This window comes from Amyelois transitella, chromosome Z, assembly GCF_032362555.1.
Source record: "Amyelois transitella isolate CPQ chromosome Z, ilAmyTran1.1, whole genome shotgun sequence".
NCBI lineage: Eukaryota > Metazoa > Arthropoda > Insecta > Lepidoptera > Pyralidae > Amyelois > Amyelois transitella.
In genome coordinates, this window is record NC_083535.1 from 7,364,194 (window position 1) to 7,390,239 (window position 26,046).

Sequence of the window (26,046 nt, forward strand, 5' to 3'; positions counted from 1 at the left end):
AAGTAACTTAATGTTCTTCACCAGACTCTTAAATTATATATATGTGAAATTTTAAAAAGATTAATTCAGTAGGTAACCCATGAGAAGGTAACAAACAAACTAGCTTTCGGGTGTATAATATTAGTTAGGATTGGGATTAAATATCGATTCGATTAAAAGTATTTATTAATCGTTAGACTTTAAAATTAACGATAGATTAATGCATATTGCAGTATGCACTATTCTGTCAAAGTTTTCCTTCATTCGCGTACCGTTTGTTTTGTTCAGCCATTCGTTCTCCTGTCAAAAAGGAGCCCAAGCCCAAACAGCGTATGTTTTACCTATTCTGTGCTTGTGAAGTGATGATTTGATTGTGTGTAGGTACTGAGTTTCTTACAGCCAGGGCGCGGCGGATCAAGTATTTATTTGTACGTTTACCCACTAAATAATGATAATGTGTAATTGTAGTTAAAGCACTTGCTCCATTGTTTTTTTCAATTCTGTTGAACTACTGAAAGTGAGTACCTAAGATTTGTGCAACGTGGTAGGTAATATTACAACACAACACAGACGTATCTTTTCAAATCAATATCATCATTATACATTAAGAACATTCATGGTATAATAAAATGGGGCAAAATTATTTAAAGGCAAATATTCTATTGAGAAATTTACATGCTCCCATCGACAAAATATAAGTCTGACGTGTCTTCAAATATTTTTCATGTAAAAATATTGTATTTCGCTTCAAATATATTTTACACTAGCCGTCCGCGTTGAATAGTTATTTTGGGCATTATTGAAGCCCTCAAGGGTGAATGATTTCCCCGTTTTTTTCACATTTTCCATTATCTCTCGCTCCTAATAGTTGCAGCGTAATGTTATATAGCCTAAAGCCTTCCTCGATAAATGGTCTATTCAACACAAAAAGAATTTTTCTATTCGAACCAGTAGTTCTTGAGATTAGCGCATTCAAACAAACAAACTGTTCAGCTTAATAATATTAGTATAGATACACACATTTTGCACACAACTTACTTTCCATTAAGTGTTTCATTTGTCTCTGTTATGGATAAATACAACCTGATTTCCAGATCACCTACACAGATGTTGAAAATATTACTGTTTCTTATCTTCCCACTCACTTTTTTTTATTGCAGTCTACAAAATATAAGTGATAAAAAGATTCCGTCTTTAGTTTTTTATTGTTTAGTTGATTTTTGCTTCTGTTCTGATCATACAATTTTCTAGTAATGGTTTTATAATTTGTCATTCAAGGTTGACTCATAACTACATACACTAATTAGTTTTGATATGACTACAAAAGATGGAAATTGTCTTAGGTAAAGGTAAAGTAACAACTAAATTTGAGTGCCATTTTCACATGATCAGGTTTCCTGTGAAGATGGCACTCAAATTGCATAGAAACCAATGACCAAATCTTTATGACAGACAATAACAAACATTGTAGGTACTGTGATCCTTTGTTATCTTTGTAAGGGTTTCCTAACACTTGTGGTCTTGAGACTGCAATCAACCTATTTTATTTTAAAAACCTAGATGGAAATAATCTTACTAAAATCTAATTCAAAGTATGTTTTGCATAAATATTATTTGAGGCTTACATTTTTTTTCATTTCATCATTTAGTTTTTAATTTTGTGCTTTATTCATTGTGTTTCTTATCACATTCTCAGTGAAGCGTGTCTGAGATTTATGTTTTTGATATTATAATATCACATTTAATAAGTATTCCCTATTGTACTACTTACAAATTGCCAAAATTATTTTCTTATTAAAAGCCATGCGAAAATATTAAATATCTTGTCTCCCATTGTTCCACACATTGTTTCTTAAAAATCTAGTTAGTTACTTCAGTTAGAAAAGAAAGGAAATTGTGGCAAATGAAAAGATGTAGTCTCTGCCTACCCCTGGGAAAGAGGTATGATTTTCTGTATGTACACTTTATTTATTTGAGTTGTAATATCAACCCACATCCTTGAGAGACCAGATAAGTAAATAAATAAATAATATAAATAAAGATATAATGAAAAGAAAGCAAACAATACAGTATTGCAATCAAAAGGAAGATATTTAATACCTGCATACTACCAATGGATTACCATACTATGAATGTGGATGAAGCGAAGGAAGTATGCAGAGATCGTGGCAACTGGAAAGAGGTAGTCTCTGCCTACCCCTCCGGGAAAGAGGCGTGATTTTATGTATGTATGTATACTACCAATAATGACTTATGGATGTCAAACTTGGGCTGCCACCGAAAGAAACTCAAACAAACTAAAAACATGCCAAAGAAGCATGGAGAGGAGCATGCTAGGCTACAACATGCAGCATAGAAAACAAGCAAGGACCTGAAAAAGATTATTAAAGAAGAGGATATTAATATAAAAGTGAAAATACTAAAGTGGAGATGGACAGGTCACATGATGCGTGATAAAGTGTTGAAATGGGCACAACTGATCACAGACTGAACCCCAAGATGTGGGAAATAGTATATGACACACAATTAGAAGAGAGGTCGACAGAGAAGGAGATGGGCAGATAGTATATGATATACCGGAGGTGCCTTGTGGGTGAGGCTCACAAGGGACCGGAAAAAGTGGAAAGATACAAAATACAAATACAAAATACAAAATCGTTTATTTCTTAAAGCACATGACACAAGAAATATGATTGGAGTCTCCTTTTAAGCGTGCAAGCCTGTGCCAGGAGACTCCGATCTGGAGGAGGCCTTTGTGTCTAAAGGATAAGCTGATGGAGACTGATGTGTTTTAATTACAAAAGCCTTTATTGCTATAAAGGCTTTTGTAATTGAAAATCAACCCACATAAGTATGTGTGAAACTGATGGGCCAAAACTTGTTCATATGCTTGTACAATTACATATACCTTGAGATTACCTATGAAGTGCAACTCACTTCACATTATGGAAACTCATCATTTTTTCCATTATTTTATTTGTAATTTTAGCTCTTAACCATTATTTTATACATTCTGACACTATTATCAATTCAGTTAAAGTATACAGGAATTAACTGTACCTGTTGCTATTTCATGCATACTTAAATATTATTTGAAATGCAAAGTTTCTCCAGGCACTTTCTCAAGAAAGTAACTAATTAGTGTTACTCAATGTAGAGAAATTAAAATAGCTTAAAAATATTTGTCTGCCGTTACAAATACTTTTGTTTCACCCCTCAGATTACTTAAACCCCTCCAAAAAATTGTATAATTAAACATTTATTATTATCATTTGAGAAGCAAAGCGAGACATAATTATTATAATGCTGTGCGATTGAATTTATATACATACATATAATTACGTCATCCCTCGCGGAGTAGACCGAGCCTTAAGACTGAAAGGCCCTGTTCTTCAGCTGTATGCCTTAATGACGGATTTATTTAATATTTTACCTAAATATTTTTTTGTCACTGATCATCATAATCATGGCCATTTTTTTATATTATTATATTAGGGAGAAAGAGAAGGCATTTGCCCAGCAGAGGTTAAAATAAAGGTATATATAGTAATTTTGCTTTGCGAAAATTTGAATTACATTTTGCAATTTGTAAGTGGTTTTCGATATCATTTCATATTTTTTACCCCCAACCCGTGTGTGTTTGTGAGTTTACGACGACATTTTTTTTAAAGTATTACATGCGTACCTATTTAGTCTTTGACCCAAAAATTATTGATGTTTTTTTGTGTTAAAGTGAATTGCTTAGTTAGGTTAGACTAAGTATTGTAATTTTTGAACCGGTCCATCAACGTGACGTATTTCTTAAAAAATATTATTTAATATATATGAAGGTACCTTTTTAATTTAATTAAAAAAAAAACGCCTACGAATCCCATCTAATATTATAAATGCTGAAGTAAGTTTTTTAATTCGTTCTCTTTTCACGCGTTATCTTATCCACGGGTAAAGGCTCGTCACTATTAAAGACTGTAACTAGTTATAGTTTTATGCCACAATCGCTTATGGTTACTGTGTAAATGTGTTTAGTTAGATAGGCAATTGCAAATAGCAAACATGCGGAAATATTTATTAACAAAAAAAGCAAATTGCGTACACGTAGACGAAAAATTACAATTGCCTTTCATACGCGAGACGAGACTATTGGCCGTTACCGAATCGGAACGGGGCGGAATATGGGTCGATGTACTCCGGTCTAGCCTAAAATGTGGATACTATGAAAGTAACGAAGAAGCTTTGCTTTATTTCGTTTTTATTATGATGATAAATGTGTTCTCGGCTGCCACGGTAACCGGACGGTTAAGTGTGGTTTTAACCCACCGTAGTCACACGGTGTCAGTGTCATTTTGTATCGGATAATGTTAACGCAGCAGCTATTACTCAAACTACGGCATGCTCTTAGCCCCTCACTAATGTATTTCAAAATGCCATTTTATTTAAATGCGTGTTTATCTTACGCATGCTTTTTTGTGGCTAAAGGCCATTAAATGGCGGCAACCATCTTTAATCCCCTTGTTAGTTCTAAGTTCTTGGCGAGCTAGTGCTGCCCTATCTAAGTTCAACTAACTACAACTCTGTTGTAGAGGTATCTCTCTATACCGGTGCACGACGACATCGATACTTTTCTACCTCTGCACACGATTAGTTCTAAGTTCTTCCCAAGCGACATAATCACGCTTGGTCGTGGTTAGTTGTGTGAGGACATGACATTACTTTTGAGGGACTATATCTTGGCCTAGGCTTTTTTCCCTGGAGCAACTAATACGTTGGTACCGTCTCCCCATCGAAATGAAATTGGAACATTGATATCCTTTTGTCTAGGTTACCCCTCTGCACACTATAATGGTGTTGACTATATTCGTAGAAGCTAATGCTTAATAACTTGTATATCAAATTTCCTTAGTAACCCACCAAATAGATATACTTAAAGCTTTTTTAATTTGGATCGTGAGAGACAGGAGTGACGTCGCACATTGTTGTGTAATCAAGTTGACCGAAATGGTACTTTATATTAGCTTGGCTAAGTGCATAAATTTTGTAAGTTCTGCTATTGGGTATTTTATTCATAATCAGACATTTTAGAGCACTGAACTTTTCTTTCGTTCAAAGTCAATCGGAGGACTACAAAAGAAATATCCGTAAGACTTAAAGGGTGTCATAGACAAGAGTTTAGTAAAAGCAGTTGAATCAATCTGAATACTTAGTAATATTACAATACCCACTTAGTTCACGTAATTAGCCCCAGCCACTAACAAAGTTACAGCTGCCCATGTTACAATGACTGATGTAAATCACTTTCAACATTATTTAGCTTTAATTTCTCCATATGACCACTGACACTGATACGGTTTATTGTTTTTAATGTTACTCCACTGCATTATTAGTAAACAAAATAATTTATACGAGCATATTACTATACTTATAATTACCTAGCATCTATTTCACGAGCGAACAAAAATTATGCGCGATTGTAAATAAATTGGCATGTACTAATATATATATATATATATATATATGTACCATCTAAACATAACAAATTAATTAATGCCAAAGCCGAGTAAGCCAAGTTACGTGACTTCGGAAATTAAATGGGTTTACTATCAAATTCTGTGTATTGGAAATCGGCCGAGTAACATTTACTGAGTAACCGAATACCAAGCATTACTGTTTTGCCTTCAACAAACCGAGCACTCGGCCTAATAAAATAACTTAATATCACCGACAAAAATAAAAGTTGTTTTTATTATTAATACATTGACGTACTTAATACATTGTGTTAATTCAATCATTAAAAATAGTTTTCACCAAAACTGTAGTTAAACAGAATAAATCGGTCGTGTACTGAAAAAGGTACAATATAACCGAGTATCCGTCCACCTCTATATCTATTTTGTAACATAAAAATGTAGACGAAGCGTTAGCAAGGTGAACAATCTAGTATGATCAAACTTACAAGTTGTGAATGGAATGAGGTGTCGACCAGAATATGAGTCATGGTTACCTACTTACGTGGCGCGCCCGTACCTCCTCTGTTGTGATACAAATTAAAGATGCGAAACTTGCTGCGAAAGACTGCGATAAAATATTTCTCAGTACTGTAGATACATATTATCAGGCGTCTGTCCCAGAGGATTTAGGCAGACATTACATGTAACGAATAACAAAAGTAATAATAAAGGACTATATTATGACTGTTCATAAATTAATCTGTTATATTTTGAATGCAGTTGTAATCTAAACTTATGTTTTTTTCTTTCTTTCAGTTAATGTTTGAACCAGCTCCACAAGCAACATCAGCATTTCCATTAATTAACGGTAATTATATAAACTAAGCAAGCACACGTAATATTAATGGAATCCCTTTTTTTCATTTATTATTTGGGAATTCGTTTATTGTACCAGAGAAAAGATTTACACTATTTTATTTTTGATGGGATTAAAGATTTTTTTTAATTCAAGTTTAGCACGGTTTTAAAAAAATATAATGATGGTCCAATCTCGCCTTCAAGTTTTACTTTTTAGCTCTGCTGGTAAAACATGTAAGCTGTATGAAACTGTAGAAGCTTAACAGCTTGTAAAACCTAAAATGCTCAATTTATAGCTTTAAATGGTCTTGTGGAATAGTTGAAAAAGCTAGGTACTTATAGACATCTGCATATACGTGTATTTTAATATAATTAAAAATCTAAACTTTTATTTAATAAAAGTAATATTCGAATATTCATTGAGTAACTTATCACAGTAAAAGTTTATTCACAGTTGTGAGTTTTATTAAGAATGTAACAAAATATTTATTCTGTATACTTTGAGGTAATTTTACTTCTATGTCCTTCCATTCAAAATCTTATTATTGATAAATATATTTTAAAAGGTGTATTTGCATTCTTTCAATCAAATGTGTATGAACCTTAAAAAATGGCCGTTTTATATTTCGGCAAATTCAAATAATATCCACTTGAAAATATTCTAGAGCAATGCTTGACTTTGTCGCCACCATACTGAGGCCACATTTCATTTTGCAGCGGAGTGGATAGCAAATACGAAGGGTGTCCTCTCTTGACGACCTTCCATATTTTTTCCAATTTTCTGTTTGTAGGCCAGACCTGAAAAGACAAGTATTTAAGCAAGCATTCCGTGACCAGAAAATGGTTTTAGTTCATGTTTGCTTTTATATAGGAGACATGTTTCTAATTAAGTTAAAAATAGGGCGCCATATTTCGAAAAATCCTGAATAATGACACAAATCCTGTGAGTTACACATATCACGTTAGTCTAACTAGAGCCATCGCCATATAAAATCAAAGCCTTATCCTTATTATGTCGAATTATCTTTTCCAAGAATCCTCTAACTGACAAGATTTGTAACTTGATTTGTTTGCCGCTACGAAAGTCCACACTACAAGCTCTTAACAGCGAAACTACTTTGCTTCCACTTCTGTACCTAAAAATAGGTTGAACCGGGTATCATGTTTTTCTACTTCAGCACGACTTGATTATTCTGAATTCTGAGTTCAGCCCCCAAGTACCCACCCTGTGCTCATTAACTGTCATTGCCCTTATAGTTTATAGACCAAACCTTTTAATAAATTACAGTGACTAGGTCAATCCAATTAACGTATTTTATTTTCTGTATAATTTTTGAACCATAATTTTGCCTACAGCTTGCTACTGCATTAAACATAGATGTTTTTAAATTTTATTTATCAGTAAAACAAAGTAACTTAGATTTGTTTCTGCATTTCTCTTTTGCACAGTAGCATTATTGATTTACACTTTTATCGTTCTTTTTATCTTAGAACTATACGATATCTTTACTCAACGGATTGTTAAAGTATTACATAGACCTGTAAAATTTGTGTTATCTATTCAAACCGATACACACAGTACACTTTCCAACTATAATTCTTTAAGTAAAATACTTAGAAGTTGCATGTTGCAAATTTTCTTATCCCCTCCGAATAAATTATTAGTTTTAATGTAGTGAGGTTACAATGACTGCTGATGACGTCAACACACACCATAGTAGTAGTCGCTGATAAATGAACAAAACTAATTTGCTGTACGAAACCATCGGATACTTTGACGTGTGCGGTGCGCGAGCTCAACGCTATGCCGCGATCCAATTTTTACGCTGCGCGCCAGCAGCGCACGCCATCTAATGTGACGAACGGCCTTCATGCTTAGAGGGCGGATGACCGCGGAACGCGCGTTGTTCCACTGACTTTCACCTACTAGTGCGATTTCATCAAAATATAGCATACTCGCTCACTCATTTTATTGTTGTTAACTTATCATTATAGATTAAACAATCGTGAATGTTTGGCATTTACAAACCATCAACAATCATTCTCTACTGTTTGTGCATGATGGGTGGAGTGGTTATCAATATCAATGCCTAAACGAGTGCCTCGTTCAGACACGGTGTGACCTTGGATATTGCTGGTTTTATATTCATTTCCTTAAATAGATATGGTTATACCTACTTATGACATTGTTTATTTAGCTATCTACAAATTCATTTACTGATATTAATTTCCACCAACATTATAGAACTGTAGAGATATAAACTTCTTATTTTTTATTCGAATTGACCGCGATTCGTGCGTGAATACCATTTAGAATGTTCCTTCCTCCGATTTGAGGTCAAGAAAACTCCGCAGTAATTACTTTTGTATGTCTATCGAATACTTATAATAAGTTAAAGATAGAGTTGAAAATGAGTATACGTGAGGATAGAATTGTGTCGTTGGTATTCCGTGTTGCGAGTTGAGTGGTGACTGCGCGTGTCTGGTGCAGAGAGGCGCGCGGAGAGGACGTCCTATATGGCAGCACCTGGCACACCATGAAGGTGGAGTCCGAAGCGAGAGAAGCGCCGGTCGCACCCAGCGCCCCCTCGGGAACGCCGATCGCTAGTAATACAGAATCGCCTGTTTCATCCCTGGACGGTTTGTTGCTTTAATACAACATTATTAATGCACTATTATACCTACTTGCTTGCAATGCCACTCATTAAGTATGCAATGCAAGGACATTTTGTAGCCCATAGCTTTTAACATACTAAAACCACTATCATTAATCAGTAGCTTATTAATTTACTAACAAATCACTATTTCGTTTGGTTCAAACCACGCTTATGTTTTTGAACTAAAGAATGGGAACGGCCGACTAATTTCTTTTACAGTACAATATAATAAGCATATTGAGTTACTAATAATAACTTACCGAAACCAGATGCACTCTGGGCCAGACTTTTATGTATGAATTAATTGAGGTTCATATGGAAGGTACACATACCTCGTTTCAGAAAGAGCATTATGTATGTTTATATGTACTTAGCATTTGAAAATATGAAATGAAATAATGGTTCATCTTTAATGAATAGGTATAGGCACACTACCTGTGCTGCTCATGGTTCCGTCATTATCTGAGTGGCAGATGTACTTCTTGTAGAAAAATAAAATATAGTTTTTAAATTCTTTGTGGAAATCCGTGATCATTAAGAGGATTTACGGAACTTCCTACTGAAATAGGTAAATGGAGGATTTTGCGCTTGTGTTGCGAAATCGTGTTAGTAATTTTATCTGGTAAAGATTTAAGTGGTATTTTTCTCACATCACTGTTGTCAGTTTTATGAGAAACTACCATGGCTTCATCAACTGTCGTGTGTAAGTGTAGGTATTTTTATTCAATAAAGTTTAGTACTAGTCACGCGAATAGTTATTAACCGGCTCTATCTGTCTGAATACATTCGGCCAAGTAATTTGTAGCTAATTATAGTAAATTGGTGTTACATACATCATTCAAGCTGAGACTGGAGAAGTTGTTAAACTTAAAATTGTGATGGTAAAACTAAATTCTCTAATATTAACCTTAAACATTTTAATAAAACCTTATGACATTGTGCTTATCTGAAAAAGATCGATTTCGTAATAATTACAATTACCTACAAAAATATGCAATATGTCAGCTCTAAGCTAGTATACTAGTCACACAGTCTTTTAAACCTTGTATCTTGATAATCCGTTTTCTTTGATTAGACTCGTATTTGTGTAATCTTCTGACAGTACCTATACACCACTTTCTGAGTGAAAGTGCATTTAATAAAACCAAATCTTTATTCAATTCCTGAAGTTGTCAGTCTAAAGTTTTGGTTAGTTGAGTTGTACATAAACGCTTCAGAGGTGTTTTATAAATTAAACTAAATTTCAAATTTCTCAGTATAATGGTTTCTAGAAAAAAAATTTGGTAATTATATTCCAAACAAATCTTTTATATTAACTCTTAACTTCATACATTCAAATCGATACTATAGCAAACTGCTAGAGATTCGCATTTATTGATTTATTAATATATTTTATTAGTGTTTTCTATGAACGCAGATTGCCGTGAGGAGTGTGAAACTATCCCGACGCCCGCGAGGGCGCTGCTCGCCAAGCTGGAGGAAGAAAACCGGCGGATCGAGGCGGATGCCAAGAGTGCGTCGCTCACCAATGTACACAGTCGCAAAAGCTCCGATACATCACAGATCTCCTTGGCTTCGGGTAAATTTTCATCTATACCTTCAATTGTTTTAAGAATCGGCTAGACAAACTTTAAAAATCTCCAAGCATCAAAATTCACACGCATCAGCTTAATGAGCTGCTAGTGTGTTTAAAGTATATAGTAATATAATACCTATATTATAAAGGGAACTTTGTTTGTAAAGGCTAATCTTAGGACATACTGAAACCATCATTTAAATTTTTTTCACTATTAAAAGATACTAATCTGCAAATGTTTCTATTAACGTACCACGCCCGGTAGTGGGATATAAAGACTGCCAATACTGGTTGTGGCCATAGGCGCACCTCGGGCTCCTCCCCAGAGAACCAAGGACGCCACCGGAACTAACGCCAGGAGAATGATGATGGCTATACTAATACAAATACTTATGAGGAATATTAGTTTATTGTAAGAAGATCTTATGATTTAATCTTGGTATCACAATAACATCAGTAAATATACCTACTCTGTGCTGCTTAATGTTTTTTTTGGAGCCCAAACCAGAGTTAGCTAAACCACTGCTAGTTACAACATCAAGTTTAATCCGGCTACTAAGTTAACCACATAGGCAAGTTGTATGCATTTTGCGGAAACAGCCAGCTACAGCTATAATACACTGCACCCAATGCACTAAAAACAACGGGAAACAAGTAGATCGCACACATTTCTCAGTGCATTGAAAACACACATGTATCTAGTATGTGTAGTGTAAGTACAATAACACGGCGAAAGAGAGAGGTAAATAAACATGTTACTATGTTAGTAAGATGGGATGTCTTCTTTTTCCACTCGTCTTATACAATCGATCGGTAAATGAGAATCTAAATCACATTCATATACTTACTTATATTTCATATATAAACTTACTAGATGGTGATGGATGAACCATGGCACATCTTTAAAAGTAAATTATTTGAAATATTGGACTAGCTGTAATCTGCCGCTGAAACCAGGCCTGTTTATTTTTATCTCTTATCAGTGAACACCACACGATGATATCGGAGTATAGTACATCTTAGTCACGGTGCCATGAGCTTGTAGATGAAATGGATGAAACAAACGATTTTTTATACGCAAAAACAGTTTTCGAGTTCTATGTTTCGAGTGTTTTAAAAAATTTATCATTGTGTATGTATTATTGCGTAAAACTTATACATTATAATATTTTTGTCCTGGTCTGATAGAAATATTATCAAAATCTTATTTTATCTTCAAGTTGAAAATTAGTAAGTACTTATGTTTTTCAAGCGTAAATTCCATAATATTCTGCCATTTTTGCGGCGATGATTGCCGAGTGTGGGTAATTTAATTATTCAATAACCCTAACATAACTTAGTTCATGTTAGTCATTGGTTCCATTTATTGAACAGCAACCAGCTCAAGTTTGGAAACGGAGGCGCGTGTAAGCGGGACCAATGGTGAGGAAGACTTGTGGAGTTTGTGGGGGCGCATTGTCAGCAACTGGGAGACGGAATGGAAGCGCCGCAACCAGTTCGTTCGCGACCTAGTGCGACAGGGCGTGCCTCATCACTTCAGAGGCATCGTCTGGCAGTTGCTGGCGGGGGTCGACAGCTCGCCAGAGAAGAAACTCTACGCTTCTTACATCAAGGTATTTATTTTAAAGATGAATTTTAAATTAGTAGGTTTTTCTTACACAAATAGATCGAGCTAGTTCTCACAAGTGTACAGTCGTTTGAAAAGAAATATGATTAACACAACCATCATGTTTCTCTACAGACTATAAATCATATGACATACTATGGTACATATAGTCATGTTGCCTAATGTTGTCGAATGAATTAGTGGTATATCTTGGTATATTATTTTCAAAAATATTTCATTCGGCATTACAATGATCGACATTGACTGAATTATAAACAATTTTAACGTTTGTATTGAACAGATTTTGTTAAATCGATCAAAACGGCAAAAAAGGTTGGCTCATTTGGTTTTTATATAATGTAGTGAAACGTTGGTATCTAGCTGGATCTGTATCTATGGTGTTTTTGAATATAAAAACGTATTTATAATTACATATATCTTACTAATTAATTGCATTAACATAATTTGCAACGACGTATTAAAATTAACATAATATATGTAAAACAGGCGAAATCAGCTTGCGAGAAAGTGATTCGACGCGACATCGCTCGCACTTATCCGGAGCACGACTTCTTCAAAGAGAAAGACGGGCTCGGTCAGGAGTCGCTGTTCAACGTGATGAAGGCGTACTCGCTTCATGATAGAGAAGTGGGGTACTGCCAGGGAAGCGGGTTCATCGTCGGGTTGCTACTAATGCAGGTAATTGTTGCGAACTCTTTTGTTATCTGCTTGAACTGTTTTTACTTCCAGTAGTAATACTGGAAGTACAAACATATAATAAATTCGAAAGCGTCTTTCACGGCTGTACAGGGACATGACTTTTGTGAAATTTGCAATCCTTAATGTTTCCAAGTTAGATATGTGATAAGTCCCGATTGATCCTGATTTTACAGAATGACATATTTTTGCATTATAATTGGTGTCGTTAGTAGCAACGATATTGTAGATTATATGTATTGATTAATATATATCTTCTAAATCTTAATAAGATATACACCAATCACTTTCAAACAATGTCAACAAGAAATAAGATACAAGCAACCTTATTATCTAACTTCAGGGTTTGGTAACTTTGTAAGATAAGTAATAATAGGTTGGCTAGAATAAATTATCATCCTGATGATTAGCGCCGTAAATTGGCATGTGTATTGCCTATTAGATGGTATGAGGATATACATACATACATACATAAAATCACGCCTCTTTCCCGGAGGGGTAGGCAAAGACTACCTCTTTCCATTAGGGATACACAACACAAATCAAATTATCTTCTCAATCATATGATTATAGTGATATAATCTTGTTGTATAAATAGTAAATTAGGTTTCCAGTTCAATATCCAGATTTTCGATTTTAAAACATTTCGCCATAGGCATTATTTCATTTTTTGGATGAGCCTAATATAATGATTTGTAGAATAAAAAAATAGTTTAAAGCTGAAAACTAGGATCAAGAAAAGATGAGAGAGGAATATTTATATATACGCATCCCTGATTACATTACTCATAGCATAATGACGGTTTTGTGTATTCTGGTATTACCGTCAACTTGTTACATCGTGTTTTCCAGGATGGATTTTAGGTTTTCCACATTTATGTTAAAATTGTTATTCATCTATTACATGGTTTAACATTCAAGCGTTCATTGATTAATTTTTAATTCATATATTTCCCCTAGCTCTACTCTTTTCTAGAAAACATACCTAAAATTATAGTTATACCTAAGTATGTATGTACAATTAATAATAATAAATTATAAAGAATTAAAAAATCAGAAATATCAAGTGAAGTGAAATTTATTAATTTATTTAAATGAACAGATAATGAATTTATTGGTCCAAAAACTAAATAGTTGTTGTTAGTATATTTTTTTATTGTACTAAGTGTTAACAAAAAATATTGATTTATAGATGCCGGAGGAAGAGGCGTTCGCGGTGCTAGTGAAGATAATGCAGCAACACCGTATGAGGGACATGTTCAAGCCGAGCATGGCGGAACTGGGACTGTGCATGTTCCAACTGGAGAACCTGGTGCAGGAACTACTGCCAGACCTGCATGGACACTTCCAAGCTCAGGTAACACTCGACCAAGAAATTAAATGTTTCTTACTTCTAATAAAATTGTCCTCCTGTCTCTCTCTCTCTTTAGTGTTACAAATTATTGTCAAATATTATTAAAATTTCCAACCTTTATTAACCTTATCTTTTTCCATGTCGATTTTATCATATTTTATGCAGAGAATTAAGAATAGTATAAGGCTATAGAAGTGGTAAGTACTGGTGAAAGGTTCCAACTGAATGGCGTGAAAAACACATGAAAGAATACACATTACTCCTCAACTATTTACAATTTCTATTGTCTTACATTATTCTGGTTTCTATGGTTCCTTTGTTGATTGTCAACGTTTAATTGGATAATAAAATTTCTCTTCTTTTGAAGCCCTTTTCCACCATTTTGGTGAAGGCCTCCTTCAACTTATTGTTAAAAAAGAAATATTCTTTCAGAGTTTCAGTACGTCCATATACGCGAGTAGCTGGTTTTTGACGCTATTTACCACCACGCTGACTCTGCCCCTAGCATGTCGCGTTATGGACGTGTTCCTCTCTGAAGGCATCGAGATCGTCTTCAAAGTGGCCCTGGCCATGCTCACGCTTGGCAAGAATGATCTATTGTCGCTTGATATGGAGAACATACTAAAGGTAATTTATTTAAAGATTTTTTTTTTCACTGTAAAGCTACAGTTGGTTAATTAAGTAACGCTTAATGAAACATGGAACAAATTGAAAAATAAAAAAAAGGACTTCAAAACAATATTTAATGGTTCATTATAAACATGCCTAAACAATAATATGAACTTTATACTTTAATTATATTGTTTACTTTTTTCACTTCATCCACATTCATTATTACATCTACTGCAAAATTAATAGTTTTATTTTTTTTAGGGTTCAGTATTTATTGATATATTGAATATATTATATTCTATAAACATGTATTCCTTATAGTACATCCAGAAAGAACTGCCAGCGAAAGCGGAGGCCGATCAGGACATGTTCATGAGTCTTGCGTACAGCATCAAGGTGAATCCGAAGAAGATGAAGAAATTGGAGAAGGAATACACTGTTATCAAGACAAAGGAGCAGGGTGACATTGCTGTGCTCAGAGTGAGTTTAAGTCGAAATTATTTCGTGTGTGTCATAGAAATCCGAAAATTATGTTGTATCTAAAGAAATATGCCGCCGTCTCGCATCCCACGCAGTTTCTGCGCAGTAAAGTTGTTAAAAAGACTTAGAATTGATATGCAATACGAAAACGTTATAGTATCATAATTTGGTTGCGACATCACATTAAGCAATATTTTTCATCTTAGTCATATCGTGTGTGTAATTTAAATTAATTTTTGAATCAATAAACTTAATACTGTTCAAAACATGTTCCACCATCAACAGTATCAATAAAGTTTTAGAGCCACATAAAAATTTCAAAACAGAGTACAATGTTAATACACACTATTATATGATGTGAAGAAAACGATCTTATTTTATAGTGTCTCCGGCAAGAAAACCGTCTTCTCAAGCAGCGAGTGGAGTTATTAGAGAAAGAAAGTTCTTCACTGGCCGAGCGCCTTCTTCGCGGTCAAGTGGACCGGGCCGAGGGAGAAGAAGAAGCATTCGCCTTGGCAAGAGAAGTTCAAGCTCTAAGGCGAGCGAATGTAGACGCCCAACAGAGACTCGCAGTCGCACAAGACGAAATTAGGTCTTTGGAGATGACCATTGCTGAGGTAATTTATATATGTTAAAGTAGTATTTATATTGCTTTTATGTAATATTTTCCTTTTGTTAAACGAGTATTTATTTATAAGATGCCCCTAATATTTCATCTTCATAAGTCCGTCATTGCAAGTGATTAATTTCTTTTGAAACTTTTTAATTGTAAAAATTTCTGTGCCATAAAGATATTACAAACAAACTCATTTGCAGAACCGCTATGGCGGCGCATTATAACAAACACCGGATTCCGCAACATCATTCATCGGCAATTCATTCACAAAATAAGACACTCAGCTGTTTATAATAAGCGCTGAGCTTCCATTGGTCGAAACACAACAATAAACACACAGAAGTATATCAGCGCATTTCCAGTGATTCTGTGCTCTCAGTCTATTTCTACAGTAAAAGAAGTCCTCTTTCTGCCTTCTATTATTTATCTTTTTCTTATCTGTGACAGAACAACTCGAGGCAATCGTCGTTAGAGGGCATCGAAAGCAGCAGTGGCGCTAAAGGCGAAGAACTAGCGCGTTGTCTGCAAAGAGAGTTGGTGCGGGCGAGACTGCACGCCGCCGAGAGGGAGGCGGCCGAGCGGGAACTCACCGCGAGGATCGCCGAGCTGGAGAGCGAGAACAAGAGTCTGCGGAGGCAGCGCGTGGACAACAACGTGGCTCATCTACAGGTACCTGTACCTCTTCCCCTTATTCTACCTTCTGAGTTAGGCAATGGTTAGAAATAGCTATGCTGCACCGCGAATGAACTCCCAAATAGAACTGCTTAATGGACATGACCTATAGAAGAAAAACATGTATAAAAGTCTTGACTTCCTATCGGAATAGATTTTGTCAAATGCTTCATTTACTTAGACTGCAACAACTTTTTCAAGCATTGTAGAAAGAATAAAAATTTAATTATTTTAGTTTAGGTATTCATGAAAATATTTCTTGTAGGATGAACTGATCGCTGTAAAACTGCGCGAGGCCGAAGCTAATCTTTCTCTCAAGGAGCTCCGTCAACGCGTCGCAGAGCTATCTGAGACTTGGCAGAGACATTTGCAAGTAAGATTAAAGCGTTTATCATCATCAGCGTTTACGATTATCCCGGTTGCGTCTGCTCTGGGAAGAAGTATGGTTTCCGCTCATGAGGTCTGTTTGACTGAAGTGGTAGATTCTGAACCACAGTCCCCGGCGTCGATTCCCGCTCAGGTCATTATGCAAATGGCTCATCATAATTTAGTATCGGTGAATTATATTGCCCCATTTTAGGATGTCCATAACACAAGTCTTGCATTCGTGGCTAACTCAGTGTTTGTAATTTGTCCCATACATGTTAATTTGTTTACTTCTCCAGAGCGGTAAGTTTTCCTAATAAAATCTGTTATTTACCGGTAAAGTTAAATTCGTTGCAAACTATCTTTATTTTTTAAAATATAAATGGCGTCCACTTTTTTTACAGGAACACAGACAGGAAACACCTGCTCCGCCCGTACAATCAAACGTGGTATCCGACATTATGGCAACCCCTAAAAAGTTGCTAAGGGCTTGGGAGGGCCGTTCGGCGGATATGCAGAAATTGGACGAGGAACTCATGTCCACTAAAATGAGGGAGCTGGAGGCTTTGACGGAGTTAAAGGAATTGAGGCTCAAGGTATTTTTAAGTATGACTGTAACTAAGTAGTTCTGAATCTTTCAATTTTTCGATTTTACAGCCCATGTCATCGTTTTTCCCCGGTTCACATTCTTAATTTAATATTAAATCGGAAATACTTTTGTAGGTGATGGAATTAGAAACGCAAGTGCAAGTATCGACCAACCAGCTTCGTAGGCAAGACGAAGAGGCGCGGCAGCTTCGCGACGCCCTGGACGCGGCCATGCAACGGGAACGAGGCCTGCAGGCCAGGCAGAGGGAGTTCCAGCATAAGTACACCGACCTCGAGAGCAAGGTATTTTAGCGGAAGCGATAGTTCGGGCTCGACCGCCACCAAAGAAAAAAAAGGAAAAAGGGCCGGCCTAATTACCTTTACTCCATTAAGTGTTTTTTTTAGAATGACAGCTATTTAATTCTTACTTTTGATGTTTTTTCATTTTCATACTTTTGAAGTTAAATTTTAATCATTTTATCGTTGCTTGTGTTCAGACCAATACCTGGAAAAGTATCCGTCGGAAAATCAAGTTACACACGACTTTCACTTATTTAAACACATACGAGTAGCAACATAGGTTTATAAAAAGTGTTTTTTATATGCTAAACCCCTTTACTCTAGCCTTATAAACAATAGAAGCTGATTATTTATAATGAGTGTTTACAGGCAAAATACGAGTCGATGCAGGCGAATATACGAAATATGGAGGATGCGCAGCGAATAGCCGAACTGGAAACGGAAGTATCCGAGTATAAACTAAAGGTACATACATCACTATTTTGTTATATCTTTCTTTATCTATGTTTATGAAGCGAAATTAAGCTACATAAATAGGCTACAAATAAAAAGTGATAAAATATTTCATGTAGAAGAATTATTTCATTATAACTATAGCTTCATAAATAATTTGTGTTCCCAAGATTTGAACTTACAGAATGAATTCTAGAGAGTCGCTTATTTAGAAAATTTTGCTTGTTGTATTCTTCTTGTTTGTAATCTACATACGTTGTTTTGTCTTTTAAAAACATTTTTAATTTTCCGTTTCCTGGAACGTAACCTTTCCTTAATCCTTGGGTAATATAATAAACGTGTGGTATTTAGAATGAGGTGATGGCAACAGAGGGGGAACTAAGAAGCAACAACATGGACGACTCCGATAGAGTGCGCGAACTTCAGGAACAGGTCGCCGAGCTTAAAGCTGAGGTATGACAGAATTATTCGATTATTAATACGAGTCCATCGAAGATAACTAGCACTTTCTTTTGTATAAATAATCTTAATTTTAATTACCGATTACACGTTAAATCATGATTAAGGACTACTGTCACTAATTTAACATTTTAAGAGGCATTTGTTATTTATCCATGCCTCTTTTTAAGCTGATATTTTAAATCAAAGCGTACTAAAATATTCACAAGGATATCTCTATTTATTTATTTGAACAATTAATCTAGAATAAAATAACGCAACAAAAATATAACAAGCTTTGCTTTTCTAACCAACTTTCACGTGTTCATAACAGTTGAAGCAGCATAATCCCAAAGTGGCATAACATGAAGCGCCTTTTCTTGCCTTTTCATGAAATATTAAAATGTTTTAATACGGAATTTTCTGGAAGCACTCCTGTTCTTGTGAGCTTCTGTTATCGCTTAGACTGAAAAAACATATAATATTTTGAAAAGAACTTACAACACTAACATGCATCACGGGTGGTAGTGTTGACCACAGACGCTTTTCATTTACACCATGCTTTGTTTGTTTCTGTGATCACTAATGCGCGGTCTTTATGTTAAATGACTGGAATATGTTTAAATAAGATCAAAAGAAAATATTAGTGAAGTTTTCGTAAATATCAATGTAAAAATATATTTGTTATTTACATAAGTAAATAAAATTTGACTCCAATTTTAAATTATATATTTAATGTCAATAAGAAGAGTGACTGTAAAGAATCCACGGTTTGCAGATTCTAATTATCTAGCACAAGCAATATATTGATATAACACATCATAGTAAATTTTCTTATATTTTCCAAAATTATATTTCTCCTGTAATAAATGTTTATAATGAGCACATGCTCCATACTTATATCTGACTATGTTTTCAAAATCGTTAGATAAATTTACTCTGATGTCTTACTTTAATAAATCTTACTAGTTATCGTCCCCGACTTAGTACGCGTGGGATTCTTATCATGTCCTAGTTACCAAAATATTGCCCAGGCTATTGAGCCTGGCTATTGAGCTATATAAGAAAAGAAAACGTTTATTAGAATCCATTCGAAAATTAGGGTGTACAAATAGACATACAGAATGACATTATTTTTTTTCTCAAGTTCTTATCCCTCAAATTGCTTTATCGCCCCTAATATTTTTTTAATTTATCCTATGTACACACCTACCACCACGTTTCCTACTTTTCATCGATTTATTTATGACCAAATATATCTTATATGTTATAAGAAAAGTCCCGCTTTCACAGTTGTCTGATGAGAGTTATGTTTGGCACTGTACAGTTTCCGACACCAATCACCACACCGGACACTGAGCCCTGGAAATGGGTCGAGTAAGTTTTGTATAAAGATAACGTCAGTGTCTTCTGCCCTTGCAACTACATCAAGAGAGCGACAAACGGACGCAATAAGTGTAAGATTTATCCGGAAAAAATAAAAAGTTTATTTGGTATAACATTTAGATTTTTCTCTAAAATAATGTCCGAAATTAGTCCACGCTCTTTATATCTATGCAATGCAAAATGCGCATGAGCCACTTTCCACGCTCAGTATATCACAGTATTTTTAAAAATAAAATATATGTATGAGATACTACAAAAAGAATCGAATTTTAAAACGAAGCATAATTTTCAGATGGGATGGTAAAAAAAAATATTTTGTTTACCATTACATTTCTTACATTTATTAATTCCGTGAGTCGTGTCTTAATTGTGCGTCCGTGTTGTGCGTTAATCAGAATACCCACGAATCAGTATTTGCACTGTTCAATGTGGAGTAATCCGGTGAACGACATAACCAGAACTCTTTTTCTTGTTGTTAACATTTTGTGTGTGTTAAGAATGAATCTGCAATTTCTAAGTGTATGCTACTCGTGTACGTGTACGATGTATATAGCCATTTAAAGAACAGAAAAAAGCGTTGTCTTACGTCTTTTAAGTTTATTGATATATGATAGTTTATTGATATGCATGATTTGGTTTCAGCTTATTTTAACACCGATTTGCATGTTATCTGAAGTATGTTCTGTTTTACATATAATCTTGTCAAAAATGCATCAAACTCGGATTGAAATATAAAGAAATATAATATATTATACCCAGTTGTCGAAATTGATATTAGTATTACTAATCAATATTTAATGTATTTGTATGAAATAATTACTAATATCTTTGTAGTTCACGCCGAGATCCATTTTTTTACATCATTTTGTTTTTATCCGATAATTTCTTTTAATTATTGCATGTTGGCTCATTTTAAATGTTTATTTTTGCTTCATTCGCCAAACCAGTATTTCATTAAAAATGCATAGCTTGGAGTTTCTTTTGTATTACTAATGGAGAAAAAAGTATAGGTTAATTAAATAATAGAAATCCATCTGTAGTTCGTTTTTAGGTAAGCTAACAAATTAAGTCGCGAATGTGCTAATATTACTAATTTCGCCACTTCTGATTGGGCACTTTGCGGACAATTATTAAAATATTTAAGTTTTTATAGTAGCGTCCTGCAAAGAAAACCGTTTACCGAAAATGTTTGCGATGAGATTCGGCAGCTTATTCTCGTTTTAGGGGCTCTTGTAACCAGATCACCCTTATTATAATAATCAAAGTGAGTTAAAGTGTATCGTAAACATTTTCTGGTAAATAAACATATATTGTTTGTAAAACGGTGTGTTATACCGAATTTTATGTTGGGTAGGTCATGAGGCTAGAGGCGTGGAGAGCACGGGCGCTGGGCCACACCGAGCTAAGCCGCGCTATCTCTGTCGAGGAAGATTTAGAGGAAGACGAGAAGCTGAAGCTGATCCTCCGCCGAGAGTCCTCCACCTCACTGGAACTCCCCCCCACGCCTCGAAAGCCCACGTAGCGTAAACACCTAAGAACAAACACATTTCATATTCAATACACTCACGATATTGTTCTTCTATTATGACATAATCGTTCACTCGGGTCAATTTTGAAGTACATCCTGTTACATTTATTACAGGTAAGTATACACATAAGTTTAATGTTTATATAGATGTATATTGATAATGTTTTCGTTTTATTTTTTTTAACGAATCGAAAATGTATCGATTAAATAGCAAAGCTTCCAATTTTATTATATGAATTTGATCAGAGAATAATATGTATGTTTTTAAGTATAATATATTTTGTAATTAATTTATTGATAAGTATTGCTTACATCAAACTTTATCACATACGGTTTTTTATACGTGAGAATTTAGAGATATATTCCAATTTCATTTGAGATTAACGACAAATTAACAGACCGAATAATTTTAACATAAATGAAAGTGATAAAATTATAACCGTGGATCGGCTTAACAGGGTGTAAGATCTGTTTGTTACTTCTGCGATTTGTCACGCGGGCAATTATTATTAAAACATCCACGAATTTACTTTTTAGACACTGTATTATGATAATAAATTAGAGAACGATGTAGGATCGGCTGAATTTCAATTAATGATAGGTACGTAGTTTTCAATTAATACTTTATGCAACAAAGCAGTGGCTACTAGGATTAATTAGAAATATTTTAGACTAAATACCTACGTGTATTTACTGTAATGTAATTACGGTATTCACGAGTAAACTACCATGACCAAAAGTTCGTTGACAAATCGTCGCAGGTTATTTATTCCGAATATTTTCTTTAAAGAGAAATGACTGTAACTAGCAGATATAATTTCAAGATGGAATAAATTTTGCACATGAAATATCGCGCGAGCCATGGTACTTTACAGTATAATCAATATTTGTTCACACGTAAAAACAATATATAAAAATAACGTAAAAACAATAGTAAATATTATAATCTCTTATCAGTCCTTCGAATGGTTTTTTTAAATGTAGATAAGTGTACTTACCAAGAATTTACTAATTCACTGTAGTCTATCTAAATAATATTAACCAATTATAATACTTTGAATGTAGCTTTTTTCAAAATACATATATTTCATACCTAGTTAATAAACCTATAATAGTAACTCGTGATGCCAATTACTACATCGTTGCACTGAGTTTAATATCTTTTTATACTTGTGGTTGTAGTTGAGACATACAGGTAGTGTTCGTAATATGCGTAGCTATTTATATTATTTGTAGAAGGGTAACTGTGCTTATTTATAGAGACCACTTTCATATATATTTATATATTTCGTGAGTACTTCACTCGTTAATGCCCTATAATAGATCAATGTGATCTCAGTATCTTAATCTGTATTTTTTATTTGTCCATTAGGTTATCTATTTATCTAAGACTTTGAATCCTACGACTGCTTGAGTATTATTTTATCATCTTAAATAAATTTTACCTGAACATTCCATTTTGTTAATATAAGCTTTAGTTTAAATATTTTAAAATAATTAAATGACTAAATAAAGAGCAGCTGCTAAATATTCATTTCAATATAAAACATTTGGTAATACGACGTTCAGGTTTATAAATAAGCTAATCGTATTGCCAAATAAATAATTATAATGCCTACGTTTTTCCTAATTGGGTAACGCCAGCAAAAGCATTAAGCGTTAGATAAATAATTTTTAAAACAATCAATTAATATATGTAATATTGTGATCTTTAATTATTGACGGCATAAAGTGAATTTCATGACTTAAAGCCACTAAAACAATATAATGCGTACTTATTTAAAGAAAATCGTATTCGAGTTAGATATTAAGCTACAGTATTTTATTTTGTATTTTATTATCGCATAGAATACTCAGTTTTCATCTAATATAGAATTTAATAAACATTTACTTTTCGCACAATAGTTGTCTAACCGATACTTGTTGAAGAAAATTATGTATAAAAGGTTGCATACCGTACTTGTAGCATAAAACAACTCAGAACGAATTTAACGACACGAGAAGCTGATTTCGTAATTTAGCGCTTTTAAAATAAATAGAACACAAACAACGTTTAATCTTTTGTCCTTGTCACTTACACATGTGCCAAAAACTGTCCAGAATCATATATTTTGTAGGCTATAAGTATATCAACATAAACACATAGTTAACAATACTGCTTCCATATTAATATGTGGTTTTCATATAAGTATGATCTATGTTTGTTAATAGCACTGACCACTTGTCCTAACGGGTTTGAATTTGACTTGAATTTTGACTTTACATACAGCAATTAATTAATAAATAAACTCATTTCTTTTTTCATTATAGCTGTTTACGGTAGCTGTTGATGAAAAATTTGACAATTTCATAACATTTTATGTACGCGAGCAGTTTTTATTCCGAGGTACAGTCAACACCATAAAACGCTACCCAATTCGACAGCGTACAACTAAAACCTTTCCTTTCTAATGAATGTAAAGTTAGGTATGGGCACTATCGTTGGGATTTTTGTCAGCAATTAAAAGTAGTAAGTATATTGATATTGCATTAGCATTTGCCTCTATAGAGAAAATGCTTGTTTACGTTTTGTAATGTCACTAAGAATTTTATTTTTAGTTCATGTATGTCGATATTATAAAATACCTACTTAATATTATTAAGATATAAGTTTAAGAATGTGCAATACCTTTACAATTATCATTTGTCATAACTCTATATCAAGACCGTAATTTAAAGTATATCATCTGAAGTGGGGGTTAAAAAAGGTAAAAAATATTATTACTTATATTTTGTGTTTTGAAGATCATCAGTGAATAAAATCAGGCAATTAATAATAAAATCCACGGTAACGAATTTTATATTTATTATTATTTCATTTTTAATGAGTTTACGCCGAAGGACCGCATATAAAAAATAGGTTTTCACAACAAATCAAATAAATAGATTGTATTTATTACAGGCAATATTTTGTACATTTCATTGAAATTTTACATTGCAAAATAAATGTATTTGTCTCGTGCTTACATTGTCCATAGTCCATCGGTAGTAATGCTTTTTATTTATTGTATTAAGAGCCCAATCTGTAATATCAACTATTTTAGTAAATAAATGAATCTGTTTGGATTATGTACGTCTTCTTTCTTCATTACATTGCTACGTAACAAGATATGTGGCATACACATAGTCACGCCAAGAGCAAAATGGATTTAAGTGAACGACGTCATTTCCGTTTCTTGGTAGATTCTGGCGGATTTGGTAATAACATTTTGGTGACATCACTGTTAGTGATACGATATCTTCCCGAAAAATCAAACAAATGAAATTGCGACAGACAGCATGGGGGTCAAAACTTGATCACATATACAAACTAGGATTATGTAAAATTTATAACTTCTTTCTTCTCGCTTTAGTCCCGGTTGCATTCTCATCACTCTGAAGAGGAGCCTGGGGTACGCCTTCGACCGACCAAGGAGCCTGGATTGGGTGAATCAGGTTTTTACTCGAAACGACTCCCTTCTGACCTCGGCAACCCTTGCAGTTTAACCCTTTCCATGCGGCTGGCGTAATATCACGTATAACTAAAAACCGTTGGCGACACGGTGGGCGTATTATTGCGTCCAGAACAAATCCTTGTGTTAAACGATTATACCAATGTGATAGTTGGTTCCCCTGTACTGAAGTTATAAACTCAACAACCTTACGTGAAACGGTGGAAAAATACTTACTGATTATTATGTAGGTACGAGTGCATGGTTTACGCCGATAGTGTTCTAAGCTTTTTATATTATATTCTCATTCTCATAAGTCTAATAAAAGGAGAATAATATGAATGGTAAGTTTATTACTTATTATCCTTAATAATGTGTTTTACCTCGAATTCTGTTGATTTCGATAATATTTTTAAAGATGATATCTAGAAACGAGGAAGAAACAATGAAATTTCTCCCGAAACTATTGACGAGGTCAAAGAATCTCAAGTATTTAAGATACCGCAACGAATTTTACAAAATAAAGTGAAAGGTTATGACGACTCTCCAAATCCGATAACTCCATGTCCAATATAAACACGATACAATGTACAAGATATGTCAACTAGCCAGTTACTTATTGTGGGTACAACACTGTGTGGGTATTATAAAAATGATAATATTATTTACAGGACCCAATAATACGCCTTCCGTACAGTAGAACCATTTTTGTTAGGACATAATATCTCGCCCATCGTTTTATAGAAGGGCCTAAATACAAAGTCGCCCAGTCGTCACAGACGGCGAAATTTAAATAATGCTTCCGCATGGAAAGGACATATTGGATCGATCTTGGTTACACATATAGTTGCCTGAATAGGTATGTTCCCTTACGATGTTTTCCCTCGCCGCAAGAGCATCAGTTAGTATTCAAACTACATAAATTTGAAAATGGTCATTGGTACAT

The 26,046-nt window shown here is 34.2% G+C and overlaps 1 protein-coding gene across 8 annotated transcripts; it reads left to right on the plus strand.

Annotated features, from left to right (window-relative positions):
- The first annotated feature begins 259 nt into the window (after nt 1–259).
- On the plus strand, nt 260–24,738 carry LOC106133951 (ecotropic viral integration site 5 ortholog). 8 transcript variants are annotated; one of them, XM_060953820.1, is made up of 18 exons: nt 282–407; nt 6,240–6,291; nt 8,773–8,921; nt 10,356–10,517; nt 11,889–12,127; nt 12,628–12,819; nt 14,030–14,194; nt 14,624–14,818; nt 15,125–15,283; nt 15,667–15,900; nt 16,347–16,568; nt 16,837–16,944; nt 17,342–17,533; nt 17,661–17,828; nt 18,195–18,290; nt 18,630–18,731; nt 20,044–20,093; nt 21,457–21,593. In XM_060953820.1, the coding sequence occupies exons 3-18, from the start codon at nt 8,819–8,821 to the stop codon at nt 21,461–21,463; spliced, it is 2,394 nt and encodes a 797-aa protein (XP_060809803.1). In that variant the 5' UTR covers nt 282–407; nt 6,240–6,291; nt 8,773–8,818; the 3' UTR covers nt 21,464–21,593. The 8 variants fall into 8 exon arrangements, with proteins under 8 accessions (XP_013189302.1, XP_013189299.1, XP_013189301.1 ...); XM_060953819.1 differs by having other exon boundaries at nt 20,010–20,093; nt 21,457–21,591; XM_013333845.2 differs by lacking the exon at nt 20,044–20,093 and having other exon boundaries at nt 276–496; nt 21,457–24,738.
- Nucleotides 24,739–26,046: the final 1,308 nt, after the last annotated feature.

Excerpts from the sequence above, each read along its gene's own strand:
- LOC106133951 (XM_013333845.2), top strand. The coding sequence starts at position 8,819 with ATGAAGGTGGAGTCCGAAGCGAGAGAAGCGCCGGTCGCACCCAGCGCC. Across the intron at positions 12,820-14,029 it reads TCGGGTTGCTACTAATGCAG|ATGCCGGAGGAAGAGGCGTT; the intron begins GTAATTGTTGCG and ends ATTGATTTATAG. Across the intron at positions 17,534-17,660 it reads TAAAGGAATTGAGGCTCAAG|GTGATGGAATTAGAAACGCA; the intron begins GTATTTTTAAGT and ends ATACTTTTGTAG.